The following is a 20,110-nucleotide window of genomic DNA, read 5'->3' on the forward strand; positions in this document are numbered from 1 at the left end:
TATGGCATGAGCTGGCTCTCCGTCGAGATGTGCAGTTAGCGAACCAATCTCTGGGTCTAGGTCCACTAAGTTTGCCATTACAGACTCCTCTTCCTCCCTTTCCGAATGCTCAGTTTCTGACGACGACCGTGAATCCTCTTTCCCCGATGAATTCCACTCTTCTTCACTCCCTGATTCAAACGGAAATGGATCTACAGTTGACAACCCCGATCTGGTAGTTATGGCGGATGTTGATTCCTTAACTTGCCACTTCAACTGCACGTTCCTTGACCAAGATGGGTTGCTCCAGATTCCTGACCTTGAGCCCTTGCTCATAAACTGCCAAAAGCGAAATTCAAAAGATTAAAACTATTTACACCAAATCTCTAAACACATAAACAAACTACGCCATCCATCCCCGGCAACGGCGCCATTTGAAGAGTTGATTTTCTTGCTTGCTGTATCCTATCAATTTCTAATTACACACTTCCTAGATCCAGTAAATCAACTAGATCACAAGGTCTAGAGACTCACAAGACTGGAAGTCTGGTCGTTGGTACGCAAGCAAACCTTCAAAACCCTCAACCACAGATACTAAACTAGCACAGGGAAGTAGGGATCGATCCCACAGAGATGGACTCGTATAGTACATGCATAGAGATTTGGAAACTATTTTTGGGTTGGCTGCTGCCACGCATATTTTGGGTTGAGGAATTTAACTAAGTGAATTTGGAAATAAAGTATGCTATGCTAACTGCTAGATCTAGGCAAAAAATGAATTATGTATAAGAACTAAATCAAATCAACTACTAGATCTGGGACTTCTACGAACATCTCTAGACCAAGGAGATTAAAACAAGTGGGGACCAAACTCTGAAAAAGGTAAGTACGGACAGAATCGAATCTGCAGCCTAACTAACTAAAGCATCAACTGAAAATGACTTCATCTTCTTCAACGAACACAAATAAATGCAGAGATCAAGAAAAACAAACTCAGATGTAGATCGGAGGCATAATCTTAACAGAAAACTAAACAACGACGGAAATTAAACTGCTAGACGAAGCAAACCAAGCAGAACAAAATCCCCATAATCTCATGCACAAATTTCACCTCCCCTGTTCAGATCCACACTTCGGATGCTAAATCCACTCCGGATCCAAGCATCAGAACAAAAATCCAACCGAACACAACTTCAATACCACGATTCTCGAATCTCCTAAAATATTCAGCAACAAATTCAAGAGAACATCTCAAATAAACAAACCAAAATAGCAAGCATCATAATAATCAACACGAAATCTAACTTCATCAAAGCAAATCAAATGTAAATAGAACGGATAAACTGATTCAGCAACAAAACAGCAAGCTCGACTTCCAAACGTGAAGTTCGAGACTGAACTGAGTACCAAACAGAAATTTTAAAAGAACAATTGTTTCTTCGCCCTCAAGGGACGGTGATGCACTGATACGAGACTCCTGAAAACGAAAACCACCCCAAATTTCCCATATCCCTAGTGTGTGTGCTAAGAGCGTGACTGTGTGTGGAGTGTAACCGATCTGCCATTCTTGTTGCGCACTCCTTTATTTATAAGCTTCGAGGTGGGGCCCAGCGAGGTATTGATTGACTTGATTGCCCTCAGCTTTTGGCTTCCTTCCTCTAGCTTTTCCTCGTGATTCCGTTCCTGCTCCTCGCTAGATCTACTCCTCCAGCATCTCCTGGATCTAGCGCTACACACACACCTGGCTTAACAAAACTTGTTAGATCCAGCAGAAATGTGATGTTTTTCACTACATAACCAATGCATGAAATTAGCCTTATCAGCTTGCCATCAGCATTTTGAAGCCTTAGGCTGTGATCTTGAAGATGATGAATTGGAAGAGAGGGGATCTCAAGTGGTAAGTTGAAGCAGGACAAGTGGAGAAAGTATTTGCATTCATCACAACTCATGTAACCACTCTCATACCCATCGTCATCTGTTTGCTTCTTTTCATGTATAGGCAGTGTGCACCCATCACATATTAATTCTGATATTGGAATACTTTCAAAGTCATCTTCATCGTCGTTTTTTTCGTGGTGATCATAAGATGACGACGAAGCTGAAGAAAATGCAATAAAAGTTAATCGATGATGAGGATGATTGGAGAAGCTGTACTTGCCACCGATGTTGTGATTGTCATGATCATGATGAGGGACAGGAATTTGATCTTTTTGTCGCTTAACGAAAGGTCTGATCATCTCCTCATACATGTCTTCTACTGCTATTGGAAACTTGGTAGCCTCTTTCTCATCACCATCAATTGCACTTCCACTTTCATTTTGATCATCAAATCTGAAAGAAAGAAAATCAACCACAACATGAGTTAATTAAATGATTTTGCCAATGATAGTAGTAGTAGCAGTAGTAAAAAGGAGTGTTTCATTACGCGCAGTTGAGATGGACGACATATCTGCAAAGGTGGCAATGATAGACCCATTGTCTCAATGGCAAAGTCATGCAGCATACATCACAATCAAAATCATACTCGATGTACTCAGATGGAAGAGAAAAGGCGAGGGAGAGAGGGTGGTGATGATGAGGGAAGTCCTTAGACAGTGGGAGGAGTGCGCAACTCTGGTGTATGGAGTAGTCGCAGAGGGTGCAGGTGTAGGAGTCCCCGTTCTCAGTGGCACCACAGGCATCACAAGGGAATGGGCACCACCTCGTCTTCTTGGAAAAGCGTAGCTCATGCTGAGGGTGGCTTGGGTGGTACATACGCATGTGCGTTTCATCGTTATCTTTAAGCCCCCCCGCGCATCTCAAGTGAATCACCAATCCATTACAGCCCCCGTGGCTACATCTGTAGTATAACCCCCACACCCTCGCTTCACAAAATGCACAGTTTCTTGATCTAAGAATTTTTTCTGAATGGAGTGTGAGAGGATGAGAAGGATGAAGAGGATGCATAATCTCTCGAGGCATTTCCATGCATTCTTTGTGTAACAACCTATTAAATCCACACTTGAGGCTGCATCCATAAGTTACATCTCCTGCTCTAAAGAATCTATGACAACCATAACAGAAAGTGTAGAAGTAACTTTGGTGGGCCGACTCACGGAGGATCCGACCCAACGGATGTTCATGACACATATGATCTACTTTCTCTACCTCCATTTCTTCTTATCTTCCTCTCAACAATTTTTTGCCCTCTTCCTATCACTACTCACACTGAAAAAAAAAATACTCTCAGTTTATTAATTATAGTATAAATATACAAACAATTGGAACAAAAATATATTCTTATTTTTCTTTCAACATTGACGTTTTAATAATTGGACTGATGATTGCATTATCAAACGCAATTAAATGTAAAACTTTTAATAGTTTGATAAATGTATTAAATCTTAAACATGAATAGTAGTATAACTATTAACAATTCAACACATGCCGTGGATTCTTGTATCTTATTCAATAAGAATGCAAAAGAAAAAGATAAAGAAAAAGAAAAAGAAAAGTGGGGAACGGTCGAACTAGGGCTGACAAATCGTGCGTGTCGGGTCGTTATCGTGTCGACACGATAACGACACGAACACGATAACAACAAACACGAACACGACCCGTTAAGAAAACCGCAAACACGAACACGAACACGACCCGCTACCCTCAGACACGAACATGACACAAACCCATTAACGACACGAACCACTTTGGGTCAACACGACACGATAACAACACGTATTGAAAAATGAGATTGTAAGAGTTATTTAATAAGTATTGAAAAATGAAAATAATAAGATATAATAATATTAAAATATTATTTGTTAACGGATAACACGAACCCGACACGAAATTTTCGTGTCCTTAATGGGTCGACCCGATAAGGACACGAACCCAATAAACTCTAACCCAAACCCATTAATTTTGTGCCGGTTCGTGTCGTGTTATCGTGTCGTGTCAAAAATTGTCAGCCCTAGATCGAACAGATGAGAAGTGAGTAGGTACACAAGTTTTCTCGTGTAGACTAGTCAAGACATACCAAGAAGTTTTCTCCAAAAGTTCAACCAATATATTTTGACTAAATTAAAGCCAAACGAATCTCAATTATTATGACATCCATTTTTTTTGAAAAAGACCAATATATAGTACTACTAATTATTTTGGACTTCCTATATTATACTCCCTCCGTTCCCGATTAAGAGTCACACTTTGACAGAGCACGTGTTTTAGGAAATGTAAAGAAAAGTTGGTCGAAAAAGTTAGTGGAATGTGGGACCAATTTTTTATATTGATTTTTTTATAATAAAATGTGAGTGAATTGAGTTAGTGGAATGTGGGTCGACCTACTTACTATTTATGATAAAAATGAAGCGTGGCTCTTAATTGAGGACGGACCGAAATGGAAAAGTGTGACTCTTAATCGGGGACGGAAGGAGTACTACTATATCCCATCAAAGCAGCCATATATGCATCATATATATATGATACTCCATATAATTTATAGAAGCAAATTATATGGAAGATGATCTAAAAATTAATTTGATTGTAGTTAATTTGTGTGTCTATTATACCACCAACGTTTCATAAAACGTTGGTGTCCCCATTAAAATTAGAAGAAACAAAATAAAGTTTCCTATAGTAATTCTGACATATATTGATATAGCAAAATTCCGATTCTAAGAAAACTTGAAAATTCCTACCTCATAAACAAAGAAAAAACCATACTTTAGATATAAAAAATTATTTAAATTTTAATCTACACATAACTACTGATATGGGAAATGTTTATCGTTGCATCAGACAACAATTTAACATAAAGTATAGTAGTAATATTAAAATAAATATCACAACAAAGTTGCCCGCCATTTCACAAACCATATTATAATTATAATTAATATATAAACATACAATCCAAATACAAAGCTAAATAGTCCATTACAACATTTTGTTAACATTTACAATCACAAAAAATTCACAGCAATGAAGATTTAGAATAAATACATTACCTATTTGAGAGAGAGATAGAGAGGCGATTCTGGCAGGCTTCAATCGGCGACTTTGCCGGAATTTGATTATGAAACAAAACCGGAGAAGAGGAGACCGAGAAAGAAATCACGGAGATTGGAGAAGGATAAGAAACTCTATTGTTTACTTCTGCTAAAGTTATGAGGTTCAAGGAGTATGTATACTATTGGGGTGGGAGGTAGTGCATGTGGGGTCGATGGCATCTCGAATAACCTACTATGAAGAATTGTTATACGACTTTGATTAAACGTTAAGTTGCCGTTTAAGGATGGCTTCAAGATTCATTTTTAATTTTAAAAAATTCAAAAAAATGTAAGAAAGAATTAATGCATTATAAACTGTTTAAATTAAATCAAATGCTATGTATTATAAATATAATTAGTTAAATTGAATTTCAGTTAATATAACTTGATAGAATAGATAATCATATCAAGATTAAGAAATCAAAATATCGACATGTAATTAAGCAACTTTTAAGTTGTCTATCTTGAATGTTTTGTGGGCCTATATTAAAAGATATAGAAATTCATTTTCGTAAAATAAAAATCACCATTCTTAGTACACACTACATCTACTTTTATTTTCAAAGATTAAGATGCTCTACAAAAGAAAAGAAAAGAAAAGAAAAGAAACTTCATCATATAACAGAATGGAAAAAGAAAAAAAAATGTGTATGTTAAACTTCTTGAAAGCTTTGTGTAATAATAGAATCAGGCAAACATAGAGAGAGGGAGAGAGCAAAGAACAGAAATTAAGTAAATTGTACTACTCCTACCAAGTTTATCAAATTGAGTAAGTAACACATTTTAACCTTATTAATAAATTTGTTTCATAAAAATATATTAGTATAAAATTCTTAATTTTGTTATAAATTGACGTTTCAATAATTAAACTGATGATTGCATTACCAAATGCAGTTATAGAAAAGTGATATACACATAGAAGTTACTTTGAAAAGGGTTATAAATCAAAGAAAAGGATCAAATGAAGAGAACTTGATACTTTTCTTGGATATATAAGTTTTTAAAATTTGATTCCAAGTTTTCCACAACCAAAGAAGTCTAAATTTCTCATCAAGTTACATACAATATATCTTGAATTTCAAGACATATATAAACTTTACTGACAAAAATCATATTCCGATTCTACGGAATCTAGAAAAATTTATCTTCGTAAACAAAGAAAAGAATTATACTTTAGATATTTAAATTATTTAGATTTTATTATCGATATACAATAGAAAAAGTACTGAAACTTTGGATCGAAAATATATTGACGACTTTAATGAAAACGGAAGTGTGACATTAAAGTTGGGGCATTCTAAAATTTAAGTTTGAAATTTACTTACGGTGATTTTTTAGTTTGTACTGGAAAATATATTGAATGTATTATATCCTTTCTTCACTTAATAATTCTAAGTCGAAAATATCATCGAACTTAAGTTGACATCTTTTCAAGAAACATGCATCAAATAATGACATGCATCGAACTTAAAGCCAATTTGTAATATACTATATATGATGTATATATAATTTTTGTTATGTTTGTATTAACATTATAATAGCCAGCTTTTGAAATTGGGATAAAGTTGCCCCTTAAGTAAATGCATATAATTGGATGCTGTTATTGTTTTGATCAAAATTTAACTGATACTATAGTCTGAATATGGACCATTCGAAATAGTCATGGCACAAAATATTCTAGTATGATTATGAATAGTTTTAATTTGTACTGGATGTTAGTATGATTATTAATCATTTTATGCAAAAGATGATGATGATATACCTATAGAAAACTTGAATAGTGGTATATTTTTCAATCACTGCAAAACCAACAATAGTTCCCTTAATTTGCACAAAAATTATTGAGTTGAACTATTAAGAGAACAACATAAATAATACTACCTCATTTCTCCCTATTTTGATCATTTTATTCACAGATCATCAAATAATATTGTAAAATACAATTTGAAATCTAATCTTACGGCATAATTAGGTGGAAATTTCCAAGAAACAGCTTTATATGAGAAAGAAAGAATTAGAACAATTGCATATGAAATATATTTAAAAAAGTCTAATGTATTTTCCTAATATATGTGCAAATTGAGATAGGGAGACAAAAAAAAATGGAGATTTCGAGATATATGGGGCTTGTTTATTTGGGCCTTAATCAAGTTAGAATTATTTGTGGTACAACTTAGGACCCATACTTGTTTTGGACTTTCGGATTTTGAAATAATGGGTCTCAGATCTTAAATTCAAATTTTTAAAAGAGAAAAAAAGTTAAATTAATTAATGATTTTGAAAACAATGAGGTTTAAGTTTTTAGAGCTTTGTTACATTAGATTTTAGGGTTTTTGGCTTTTTAAACCAAAAACTTTCCCCAAATTCAGGTTTTTCCCATGAACTATGAAATTCAGGTTTTTTAAAACAAATTTCATAGTTTTTGGTTTAAAAAGCCAAAAACCCTAGATTTTATAGTTATGAAGTGAAAAATGATATTTTTATATGGTTAAAAATATAAATTGGAGCGTTAATTTTATCCTAGAGCGGTGGCGTTACATTTAGCGGGGGAGTATGCCACATAATTTCTAATTTCTATAATCCATGTCTGCACGATTAAAATATTGATAAGAATTTTCTATGGTTGCAAAATAGGAAGAAATTAATAGTTGATTAATATACGTGCAAATCAATAAGTTTGTTTGCAACTGATTTAATTTTGGTTTAAGTTCCAACTTTTACCACATTAGTTTATTATGTAGGAGTACTCATTAAGGATCCGTTTGAAATTTAAACTGAGAAATGATAAGATAGTATAGCGAAGCTTGAAATACTAAGTATTAGTAATATTTTTCTTGACTTTGTTATATAGTACTAAAATACTAGATACACTCATTCATAAAAAAAAAGTGCAAGAATAATATAGAAATACGCAAGAATTATAGAATTTTGAATACTATTCTTGACTTTGTATAAACTCTCTCCGTTTGCGAAATGATGTCGATATTTGACTCGTCACGGATTTTAAGAAATATGAAGAAAAGTGAGTGGAAAAAGTTTGTGGAAAGTGAGGTCCATTTACTAAAAATGGAAAAAAGCAAAGTGGACAACGTTTCACGGAGGGAGTACTAAAATTCTAGATACTCTCATTTATTAAAAAAAAGTGCAAGAATAATAAAAGTAAATACACAAGAATTATAGAGGTTTTATATATATGCAATTATGCTTGAACAATCAAATACATAGGAAATAAGAACAACACACATTTAATTAGCCCATAAATACAACAATCATATACATATGCACTCACCCAATTAAAAAAGAAATTTGATTCAACGTGAATCAGATGGCCTTTTGATGCCATCCACGTGTTCGATACCGCAGGATTTACACACTCCAAAGAAGCATGAAGCACATTGAAATTCAGGCCAATCATACCTATCTCGATGGCATAGGTCACATTTCTTTTTCTTGGATATGATTTGAAATCTAAGAGGATGATCATGGATGTTGGAAATCACATATTGTGTTCCATATTTGATGTTTCTGTTACAGTATAATTAGGTGGGAAATTCCATTAATTTTCCACTATCGAAATAGCATCGTCACACAAACTACACTAAAATGAATTTCCAAAAATAGCTTTATATGAAAAAGAAAGAATTAGAACAATTGCATATAAAATATATTTGCAAAAAAAGTAAATATGTTTTCCTAATATATGTGCAAATTGAGATTGAACCATATACTTTCTCATTAATGAGATGTAGAGAGTATTAGTAGTATTAATTAGAATATTAGATATCAAGACCCAAAAAGTGGAGATTTGAGATATATCGGGCTTATTTATTTGGGCCTTAATTAAATTAGAGTTATTTGAGGTACAACTATGGCCCATACTTGTTTAGGACTTTCGATTTTGAAATAATGGGTCTCGACCTTATATTCAAAACTTTAAAAGGGACAAAAGGTTTAAAGATTTTAAAAACAATGAGGGTTTTTAGAACTTTGTTACAAGCTTCTACATTAGATTTTAAGGTTATAAATTGAAATTAATATTTGTAGATGATAAAAATAGGGGTATTGACGTTTAATATCACAAAACTTTTCAAAAAGTTTGTTTTTTCTCACGAACTTTAAACTTGACATATAACATCACGAACTTATATAATTGTTGCAATTTTATCACCGGCAACAAAATCCGACTATATTTCACTTATCATCAAAGCAAGTCGGAGATGGTAATCGCTAAAAAATGATAGTTATATGATAACAAAGTCACTAGAATGGATATGATTATCTATCTCATTTTAATATTAGTCGGATTTTATCGACGGTGATATTATATGCCTGTCAAGTTAAAAGTTCGTGTGTAAAAATAAAGTTTTAGAAAGTTTCGCGATATTAGGCGTCAACGCGACTTCTATCTTTTTCAACAAAATCATCACGTAGTAAATCAACAAAGCCTAAAGTAATGTCTCTCTCTCCTTCAAGTTTACCTGCTACGGTACCAGAGTGAACATGATCTCCACCGGACAGACGTAACGCTTTAGCTAGTACACGGACCCTTAAAAATTTAAAGTTGGAGGCTTAATTTTAGCGGTGGCGTTACATTCAGTGGGAGAGTATGCCACATAATTTCTCAATAGTCCATGTTTGCACGAACATTGATAAAGTTGAATAATTTACGTGCAAATTTATAAGTGTGTCTGCAAATGATTTAATTTGGGTATAAGTTTCAATTTCTACGATAAGATAGTAAAGTGAAGTTATCATGTTTCAATTTCTACGACATTAGTATATCATGTTTGAAATTTAAACCGAGAAATGATAAGATAGTAAAGTGAAGTTAAAAATACTTGGTCAATATAAAACAATGCTTTTTCAAGCTTTTCCTAAAGAGTCCTTGATGCACAAAAACGACACACTACAAAGAAGCATAATGCACATTGAATTCCAGGCTCATCGAATCTGTCATGACGGCATAGATCACATCTCTTTTTGTTGGATATGATTTGAAATCTAAGAGGGTGGTCATGGATACGAGAAATCACATGCTCTGTCCCATATTTGATGTTTTTGTACCAACCCGATGTAGCGGGAGAGCAATGGGGATGAAAGGATTGATCACAGTCTCGACAATAGTACATCCAGCTCCTAGGGTCCATATGGCCTTCGCAGCTGCTGCAGTAGAAATCACCGGGACGGTTAGCGCGGGCATCATATGTCAAAGGCATCAAATGATTCTCCAGCCTATGCTTATTTGTTGCCGGTAGCATCACACATATACTACATACTGAGAATATGCAGCTATTGCATCTGTATAGCTCCTTTCGACTAGATGCGGGCGTATGACAATTATCACATACACCAAACCTGAAATCATCAGCTGTGACTAGCTTTAGATAGTCATGTCGCGGGTGAGATGTGTGTTTTATGGTGTTGGGCACAGAAGCACACTTGATGTCTATTTTGAACCTACAGTAATTGTTGGTACAAGTGTAATAGAGACCATCAGTATAACTCCAACAAATATGACACCATATCCAACCTGTTAGCTTGCCATCAGCATTTCGAAGGGTTAGGTTGTGATCTTTGTGAGGATGAATAGGAAGAGAGGTGATGTGTAGTGGTAAGTTGAAGCATGACAAGTGGAGAAAGTATTTGCATTCATCACAACTCATATAACCATTCTCGTACTCATCATCATCTGTTTGCTTCTTTTCTCGTATAGGTAGTGCGCACCCATCACATATTATTTCCGATCTTGTAATACTTTCAAAATCATCATCATCATCATCATCATCATTTTTTTGGTGGTGGTGATCATAAGATGACGATGAATCTGAAGAAAAAGCAATAAAAGTTAGTACACGATGAGGATGATTGGAGAAGCTGTATTTGCCACCGATGTTATGATTGTTATGATCATGATGAGGGACGATGAGAATTTGCTCTTTTTGTCGCTTAACGAAGGGTCTGATCATCTCCTCATACATGTCTTCTATTGCTATTGGAAACTTGGTAACATCTTTCTCGTCATCAATTGTATTTTCATTTTCATTTTCATTATCAAATCTGAAATAAAGAAAACCAACCACAACATGAGTTAATTAAATGATTTTGACACAAGATGCACAAAAGATATGAGTGAATAGCTAGTAAAAGGAAGTATTTCATTACGCGCAGTTGAGATGGACGGCATATCTGCAGAGGTGGCAATGATAGACCCAACGTCTCAAAGACAGAGTCGAGCTGCATACATCACAATCAAAATCATACTCGATGTACTCAGGTGGGAGGGAAAAGGCAAGGGAGAGAGAGTGGGCAGGGTGAAGACGAGGGAAGTCCTTAGACAGTGGGAGGAGTGCGCAGCTCTCGTGTATCCAGTAGTCGCAGAGAGTGCAGATGTAGGAGTCCCCTTTCTCAGTGACACCACATGCATCGCATGAGAATGGGCTCCACCTCGTTTTCTTAGAAAAGTGTAGCTCATGTTGAGGGTGGCTCGGGTGGGCCATAGCCGGGTTCTTATCCTTAAGGCTCCCCGCGCATCCCAAATGGATCGCCATTCCATCACAACCCCCTTGGCTACATCTGTAGCTTAACCCCCATTTCCAACCCTTTTTACAAATTGCACATTCCTTGAATCCATCAGATTCATACAATGCGAGTGGGTGTAGAGGATGGATAGGATGCATAATCTCTCTCGGCATTTCCATGCATTCTTTGTGTAACAACCTACCAAATCCACACTTGAGGCTGCATCCATAAGTTGCATCTCCTTCTCTGAAGAATCTCTCACAACCATAACAGGCATTGTAGTAATTAGTTTGATGGGCCGAGTCAAGGAGGATCCGTCCCAACGGATGTTCATGACACACATGAACAAAATTCTCCTCCATTTCTCTTTCTATCACTACTCACACTGAAAAAGATATATACACACTGAGTTAATATAACCAATAACAATTTAACACAAACCGTGGATTCGAAAAAATCTTATTGAGTACTCCCCCCCGTTCCATAGTAGTAGAGTCATTTTGCCATTTTGGTACGTTCCATAGTAGTAGAGTCATTTCCTTTTTTGATAAAAGTCAACACATTTTTCTACACCTGCTTTACTCTCTCTTACTTTATTCTCTCTACATCTCTCTACCTTTTTCTTTTCCTACTTTATTCTTCATTCCTTAACTCACCTAACACAACTTTTTCTTAATCTCCATGTCGAAAAGAAATGCCTCCACTACTATGGAACGGAGGGAGTAAGATTAATGCAAAAGAAAAACGAAAAGAATGCAAAAGAAAAAGAAAAAAAAGAAAAAGGAAAAGGGAAAAAAGGGTGAGAACTAGCTAGGAACTTTTCTTGGTTGGTAGGTATGTTTTAAAATTCTGATTGTAAATTTTCTGAAGTATTCTCACCAAATATCTTGTAATTTAGACATGTAAGTTTTTGCTAAGAATAATCATATTCCAATTCTATGGAAACTTCAAAATTTCTATCTTCATTAACAAACAAAGGAATTATACTAGTATTTAGATTTTTATCTCACAAAAGTGTAACATACATGCATTAAAATATGTTACTATTATACTTTACCAAATTTAAAATAAATTCCTATGTTATGAATAAAATCTAGATATATTCCTCTAGTGTATCTACACCTTCAGTAGATAATTAGTTAGTTGCCTTTTTATTTATACAAAAATTAAATATTTGACAACAGAATAATGAGACGACGACTTCCCCTTCACCTTATCAAACTTTTTTTACTACGAAATTCAACAATGAAAATTACAGAAAAAATATACATTACCTATTTGAGAGAGATAGCCGATTCTGGCCGGCTTCAATCGACGACTTTGCCGGTTGTCGATTAGGAAACAAGTCGCATCTGCCGTTGGAGATTGAAGAAAGATGAGAAACTCTATTGCAAAATTTACTTCAACCCAAGTTATGAAGTTCAAATCTTATATATTGTTGGGGCGGGAGATGGTGTATTAGAAATGAGCCACTCACCCCTTAAAAGGCTTTTATCGGTGAGCTAGGATCGTTACCAAGCCGATGTGGGACAAGATATTAGAATTTTAACACGCCCCCTTACGTATGGGCCGGAATGACACATCGGACTTCCATCATGTGGGTAGGCAAGAGAAGAGATAAAGAGATAAATCCATCATCGGCTTGGGCCCGCTCTGATACCATATTAAAAACGAGCACTCACTCCTTGAAAGACCTTATATGGGGGAGGGTTATCCATACTTTTATAGGTGAGCTAGGATTGTTAAGATATTAGAATTTTAACATTGTGGTACACGTATTTGACTATTGAGCATGATAGAAATTTTCGGTATAAGTGGCTAACGGTTGGATTGGCCTATCCTACCACCATCTGTGATTGTAACATACTACGAAAAATACTACTACTAAATATTTTGGGTCGAAACAATTGTTTTAGCATTTTACTAATTAATGAATCTGATATAATGCAAGTGTGCCGTTTAATTAGGTTGGCTTCAAGATTCATTTTCAATTCAAAATAAAAAAAAATGCAAGAAAGAAATAATGCATTATAAACTGATTAACTAAAACCAAGTATATATTATAAATCGAATTTCAGTTAATTAATATGATTAGATAGGATTGATAAAGAAATTAAAATATGGAAATGTAATTACCAACTTTTAAGTTGTCTATCTTGATTGTGTAGTTATTATTAATGTGGGCCTATGTTAAAAGATAAAGATATTCATTTAATTTCATTAAAATAATGACCATTCTATTACACACTCCATCTTCTTCTTTCGCTTTTCAAATTTTAATATTAAAGATGCTCTACAAAAGAAACGAAAAGAAAAGAAAATAAAATTATATCATATATATTAGAAGGGAAAAATAAAAATATGTCTATATTAAAGTTATTGAGATATTTGTAATAGACTAGCTAATAGACATAGTAATAGAATCATGCAAACTTGGAGAGCGAGCAAATAATTGATATAAAGTAAATTATACCAAGTTTATCAAATTGAGCAACACATTCTAACCTTGATTAATTAATGTGTTCCTAAAAATATACTAGTATATTCTTAAATGTTTTAAATTGACGTTTTAATAATTAAACTTATGATTACATTACCAAACACAATTAAATAAAAGTGCTATGCGCAAAGAAGTTGTTGAAAATGATTAAAAAAAAAAAATTAATTTGATTGTAGTTAATTTGTGTGTCTATTATACCACCACCGCTTCATAAAACGTTGGTGTCCCCATTAAAATTAGACGACACAAATAAAGTTTCCTATAGTAATCCTAAATATATATTAGTAGTATATTTTTAATTTTGTTATAAATTGACGTTTAAATAATTATAAACCAATGAATACATTACCAAATACAACCAAACAAAAGTGATATATATACACATACTCCATAGAAGTTATTTTGAAAAGGGTATTAAATCAAAGAACTAGATACTTTTCTTGGGTATATAAGTTTTAAAATTTGATTGTAAGTTTTAAACTTTAATTACTAACAAAAATCATATTCCGATTCTGTGGAAACTTGAAGAATTTATCTTCGTAAACAAAGAAAAGAATTATACTTTAGATATTATAAATTATTTAGATTTTATTATCGATGTACTACTCCATCTGTTCCTGTTAGTATGCCTTGAATTTGTATAGGATTAGGTTTCCTAATAGGGATAGGATTATGTTTCCTAAGCCCAGTCTGTCTAATGTGTGCCTATATATATGGGAGTAGAGCACATAATCTGTATCTGAAAACTGCAGTCATAATACAATTTGTTCTCCATTTTTGCCCGTGGACGTAGCCAACACAACGTTGGTGAACCACGTAAATTCTGTGTCTATTTACGTTCTTTTGTTTCTCGATTCACAATTGCCCTATTTGTCATAACAGTTCCATTATAGTAGAGACGTTTCTTTTGATACTCAATTTAAGAAAAATTATGGTAATTAATAAAGTAGGAAATGAAAAAAAAGGTAAAGAGATGAAGAAAGAATAAAGTAAGTGAGAGTAAAGTAATTGAGAAGAAAAGTGTTGACTTATACTCCTCCCGTCCCATAATAGATGTCACGCTTTTCTTTTTAGTTTGTCTCACAAATGATGCCACATTTTTTTTGGGAAAAAGTTTCTCTCACATTAATATAAATATACTATTTTCTCTCTCCACCTAACACACAAAACAACATCTCCTAAAATCTCGTGTCATTGCCCAAGTCAAGTATGCCATCTATTATTGGACGGAAGAGTACAAAATAAGGAAATGACTCAACTACATTTCACTTATCATCACAACACGTCGGAGATGGTAATCGCTGAAAAAAGATAGTTATGTGATTACAAAATCACTAGAATGGATATATACGATTATCTATCTCGTTTTAATATTAGTCGGATTTTGTCGCCAGTGATATTATATGTTAAGTTTAAAGCTCGTGTGAAAAAATAAATTTTTAAAAAGTTTCGCAATATTAGACGTTAATATCCCTTAAAAATTTAAAGTTGGAGGCTTAATTTAAGCGGTGGCGTTATATTTAGCGGAGAGTATGCCACATAATTTCTCAGTAGTCCATGTCTGCACGAACATTGATAAAAGTTGAATAATTTACTTGCAAATGTATAACTGTGTCAGAAAATGATTTAATTTTGGTATAAGTTTCAAATTTTTACCACATTAGTATATATGATGTTTGAAATTTAAACCGAGAAACGATATTAAAAATACTAGTCATTATAAAACAGGGCTTTTAATAGCATATCCTAAAGTTTATCCACGGACAGATACATGTACCGAATGCTCATACGGGAAAGTTGACTCCTGGGTCTGGTTGCTCTGAGAAATCCTTTCTTTCTCGTCCACTCAGGGGGGTGCCTCTTGTTTGTTTCTCTCGTTCTTGTCCTGCCTGTTTCCCTGTAGTTCTTTCTCTTGTGTTTCTTGCAAGGAATGGCTTTGTTCTTGGTGTTGTTTAATAGATGTCGAGTGCCGCTTTTCCCCGTCCGAGAATCTCCATTTTCTAAGTGGGCGCGAGCTAAAATCCTTATGTCAGGTTGGTTGTTCAATGTCTCTTTACCCTTAAAGCCGTTATTTCAGCAGGAGGGAATACTACTTCCTCGCGGAACTCAATCTATGGATTTGTTAGATCGATTGGTTGAAGCCGACTCCCTCATAGATATCAGGTGCCCACATATATAGAGTCAAAAGAGATATTGAGTCCGAAGGGGAGGGGGGTTTATTTACATAATTTTCGCCATGTTGGAGTGAACGGCACACAATCGACAAGCCAGACATTATTTCCTAATGAAAAAAAAAAGAATTGGACGATCTGATTCTGCAGGAGAACGGGAGAATTCCCACTACCGCTGGCAGGCCAGCCGGGCCGTGAGCGCGGCGGGAACGGGCTTCCCAAAAAGCCGGCCCGGGCCGGGGTCAGCATAGTAGAATGAAGGGGACGGCCGGGCTTGGGGGTCTTAAAAATGGTTCGGGTGGGGGGTTCTCTTAAGAATAAAGAAAACGAATAGAATCTAATTCATGTTCACAGAAGAGCGGATCCAACTCTTAAGCGAACGTAGCGAACTGAGGTCAGTGAGCGAGTGATATGTAGTGGTTGGCTAAGCTTTCTTCCAAGTGTACTTCTTCTAGTTTTTGTTGCCTTCGTTCAATCAGCAGCGGTAAAGCTTATTTTTCTCCTCTTGCCGGTAAAGAGTTCGGTTACCATACTGGAGTGCGCTCTTTTGAGCTTTCGATCAAGATCTTCTCGCTCTTGTTCTCCTGTTGTTTGGAAAGAGGGGACACAACCGAGTACCCTTCTCCTGCCTTGCAAGACAAATAGTGGACCCATTCAAGTGGCCTTTTTGATTGCAAGTCTTTTCTCAAATCTATCTCTTTAGCGTCAATTCGTTCTCTTCCCGGTCAGAGTCTCTTCCCGTCCCGGGTCATACTCCGGTGCGTACACAGAAGAGGAAATCGCAATGCATCTTGCTCAGCAGTTGAGTCATTTCTTTTTGCTTATTTATAAGAGTAGTCGCAGACTCAGTCCCAGTTTCGTCCCTGTTGTTCGAGCCCGAAACCAAGCCGGAAAGGCTGCGACTGGCTGCAGCTTCGTGCACTGCTTCGGTCGAATTGGATTGATTCTCTTATGAGATTTCTTTGGGCATCCCCTTCGAAACCTTAGTCTTAAGGTAATCCCTTGGGAAAGGAAAGTGATAGTTCTCTTGCAGAGAGAGAGTGCATCAGCAGTTCGGGAGGGGAGGAAGGAGGTTATTAGTAAAGACCACGCGGCCTTAATGGATACACCATATGCGAATTCCCGGCCGCTTTTCCTTCCCTTCTGCCCAGCTCCTCCCGTCACTAACCTTACTTCGGAGTATGTGGCTGATCCGCTGAGAAAAGACGGGAAGGCAAACAGAAAGTACCACTTTTCTTAAGTTAAGATATGTTAGTTCGGAATAAACTGGATATGCTGCTGAGGGAAATACTGCTTCATCTTCTCGGGTCTGGGTGACTGGAAGACAAAGGAGAAGTTGGTCATTACCGGCACAGCTTAAAGTGATCTTTCTTATTAATAATCTGATCTTGGACAAAGGGACACACTACAAAGAAGCATAATGCACATTGAAATCCAGGCGTACCATACCATTCTCGATGGCATATATCACATCTGTTTTTGTTGGATATGATTTGAAATCTAAGAGGGTGGTCATGGATACTGGAAATCACATGCTCTGTCCCATATTTGATGTTTTTGTACCAACCGATGTAGCGGGAAAGCATTTGGTATGAAAGGATTGATCGCAGTCTCGACAGTGATACATCCAGCTTCTGGGGTCCATTTGGACCTCGCAGTTGCTGCAGTAGAAATCACCGAGATGGTTAACACGAGCATTATATGTCAAAGGCATCAAATGATTCTCCAGCCTATGCTTATTTGTTGCCGGTAGCATCACACATTCACTACATACAGAGAATATGCATCTATTGCATCTGTATTGCTCCTTCTGTAAAGATGCGGGCATATGACAATTATCACATAAACCAGGCCTAAAATCTTCTTCTATGACTAGCTTCAGATAGTCATGTTGCGGGTGAGATGCGTGTTTTATGGTGTTGGGCAGAGAAGCACACTTGATGTCTATTTCGAACGAACAGTAATTGTTGGTACAAGTGTAATAGAGACCATTAGTATAACCCCTAGAAATATGACACCATATCCAACCTGTTAGCTTGCCATCAGCATTTCGAAGAGATAGGTTGTGATCTTGAATAGGAAGAGAGGTGATGTGTAGCGGTAAGTTGAAGCATGACAAGTGGAGAAAGTATTTGCATTTATCACAACTCATATAACCATTCTCGTACTCATCATCATCTGTTTGCTTCTTTTCTCGTATAGGTAGTGCGCACCCATCACATATTATTTCCGATCTTGTAATACTTTCAAAATCATCATCATTATCATCGTCATCATTTTTTTCATGGTGATCATAAGATGACAATGAAGCTGAAAATGTAGTAAAAGTTAGTAGGTGATGAGGGTGATTAGAGAAGTTGTACTTGCCACCGATGTTGTGATTGTTATGATCATGATGAGGGACGATGAGAATTTGCTCCTTTTGTCGCTTAACAAAGGGTCTGATCATCTCCTCATACATGTCTTCTACTGCTATTGGAAACTTGGTAGCCTCTTTCTCATCATCATCAATTGCACTTTCACTTTGCATTTGGTTATCAAATCTGTAAGAAAGAAAATCAACCACAACATGAGTTAAACTAAATGATTTTAGTGACAATGAGACTATGAGTAAAAAGGAGTGTTTCATTACGCGCAGTTGAGATGGACGACATATCTGCAAAGGTGGCAATGATAGACCCATCGTCTCAATGGCAGAGTCATGCAACATACATCACAATCAAAATCATACTCGATGTACTCAGATGGAAGAGAAAATGCGAGGGAGAGAGGGTGGTGATGACGAGGGAAGTCCGCAGACAGTGGGAGGAGTGCGCAACGCTCATGTATCCAATAGTTGCATATGTTGCAGGTGTAGGAGTCCCCTTTCTCAGTGGCACCACAGGCATCACAGGGGAATGGGAACCACCTCGTCTTGTTGGAAAAGTGTAGCTCATGTTGAGGGTGGCTTGGGTGGGCCATAAGCGGCTGCTTATCGCTGACCACCCCCACGCATCCCAAGTGGATCCACAATCCATCAAACTCCCCTCTGTAGGCTAAGTTACACAAATGCCCTCCACAAACTGCACAATTTTCTAATCCAGATATTGCTAGTGTGAGAGGGTGTGAAGGATGGTGAGGATGCATAATCTCTCGTGGCATTTCCATGCATTCTTTGTGTAATAACCAATCAAATCCACACATAATACTGCATCCATAAGTTACATCTCCTGCTCTAAAGAATCTATCACAACCATAACAGAAAGTGTAGTAATCAATATGACGGGCCGACTCAAGGAGGATACGACCCAACGGATGTTCATGACACATATGAACAACATTCTCTGCCTCCATTTCTTCTTATCTTCCTCTCTTAACAATTTTTTTCCCTCTTCCTATCACTACTCACACTGAAAAAAAAACACTCAGTTAATTAAGTATAGTATAAATATACAAATAATTGGAATGTGATCAATGAGTGAATAACAGGGTAATTAAACTATACTACTAGCTTATATACCAAGTCCAACAATTTAACTCTTAACACATTCTTTTCTTGATACAAAAAGAATTCCTATATTCTTATTTTTCTTTCAAAATTGACGTTTTAATAATTGGACTGATGATTGCATTATCAAACGCAATTAAATATTACTCCCTCCGTCCCGGAGTATTAGACTCACTTCTTTTGGACACATGATTTAAGGAATTGATATTTAAATAGTTAAAGTGGAGAGAGTAAAGTATGAGAGAGGGAAAAAGTAAAGGAGAGAAGAGAGAAAAAAGTAGGTGGAGAATAAAATAAGATAAATGTTTTTTGCTAAAAAAGGAAATGAGTCTAATATGTTGGGATATCCCAAAAAGGAAAGTTGGTCTAATACCTTGGGACGGAGGGAGTATAAAACTTATAGTTTGATAAATCTATTAGATAAAAAAGC

At 35.8% G+C, this 20,110-nt stretch overlaps 2 protein-coding genes across 2 annotated transcripts; both read right to left on the reverse strand.

Annotated features, from left to right (window-relative positions):
* Nucleotides 1-1,318: 1,318 nt before the first annotated feature.
* LOC125220656 (uncharacterized) lies at nt 1,319-5,100 on the reverse strand. Its single transcript, XM_089057348.1, has 3 exons — nt 4,962-5,100; nt 2,405-3,186; nt 1,319-2,310 (listed from the first exon to the last, which is right to left on the reverse strand). The coding sequence occupies exons 2-3, from the start codon at nt 3,130-3,132 to the stop codon at nt 1,638-1,640; spliced, it is 1,401 nt and encodes a 466-aa protein (XP_088913474.1). The 5' UTR covers nt 3,133-3,186; nt 4,962-5,100; the 3' UTR covers nt 1,319-1,637.
* Nucleotides 5,101-9,877: 4,777 nt separating this feature from the next.
* LOC148934472 (uncharacterized) lies at nt 9,878-11,884 on the reverse strand. The gene is made up of 2 exons (XM_089062312.1): nt 11,166-11,884; nt 9,878-11,060 (listed from the first exon to the last, which is right to left on the reverse strand). Exons 1-2 carry the CDS (start codon nt 11,882-11,884, stop codon nt 9,878-9,880), a joined length of 1,902 nt encoding a protein of 633 aa, XP_088918438.1.
* Nucleotides 11,885-20,110: the final 8,226 nt, after the last annotated feature.

The sequence above is a fragment of the Salvia hispanica genome, chromosome 1 (assembly GCF_029641045.1).
Source record: "Salvia hispanica isolate PSC_SH4W2 chromosome 1, Shi_PSC_v1, whole genome shotgun sequence".
Lineage (NCBI taxonomy): Eukaryota > Viridiplantae > Streptophyta > Magnoliopsida > Lamiales > Lamiaceae > Salvia > Salvia hispanica.

Bases quoted from the DNA above. Each gene is read 5' to 3' on its own strand.
- LOC125220656 (XM_089057348.1), bottom strand. From the start codon at position 3,132: ATGGAGGTAGAGAAAGTAGATCATATGTGTCATGAACATCCGTTGGGT. The intron at 2,311-2,404 runs GTAATGAAACAC...TCTTTCTTTCAG, and splicing joins GTCGTCCATCTCAACTGCGC to ATTTGATGATCAAAATGAAA.
- LOC148934472 (XM_089062312.1), bottom strand. From the start codon at position 11,884: ATGGAGGAGAATTTTGTTCATGTGTGTCATGAACATCCGTTGGGACGG. The intron at 11,061-11,165 runs GTAATGAAATAC...TCTTTATTTCAG, and splicing joins GCCGTCCATCTCAACTGCGC to ATTTGATAATGAAAATGAAA.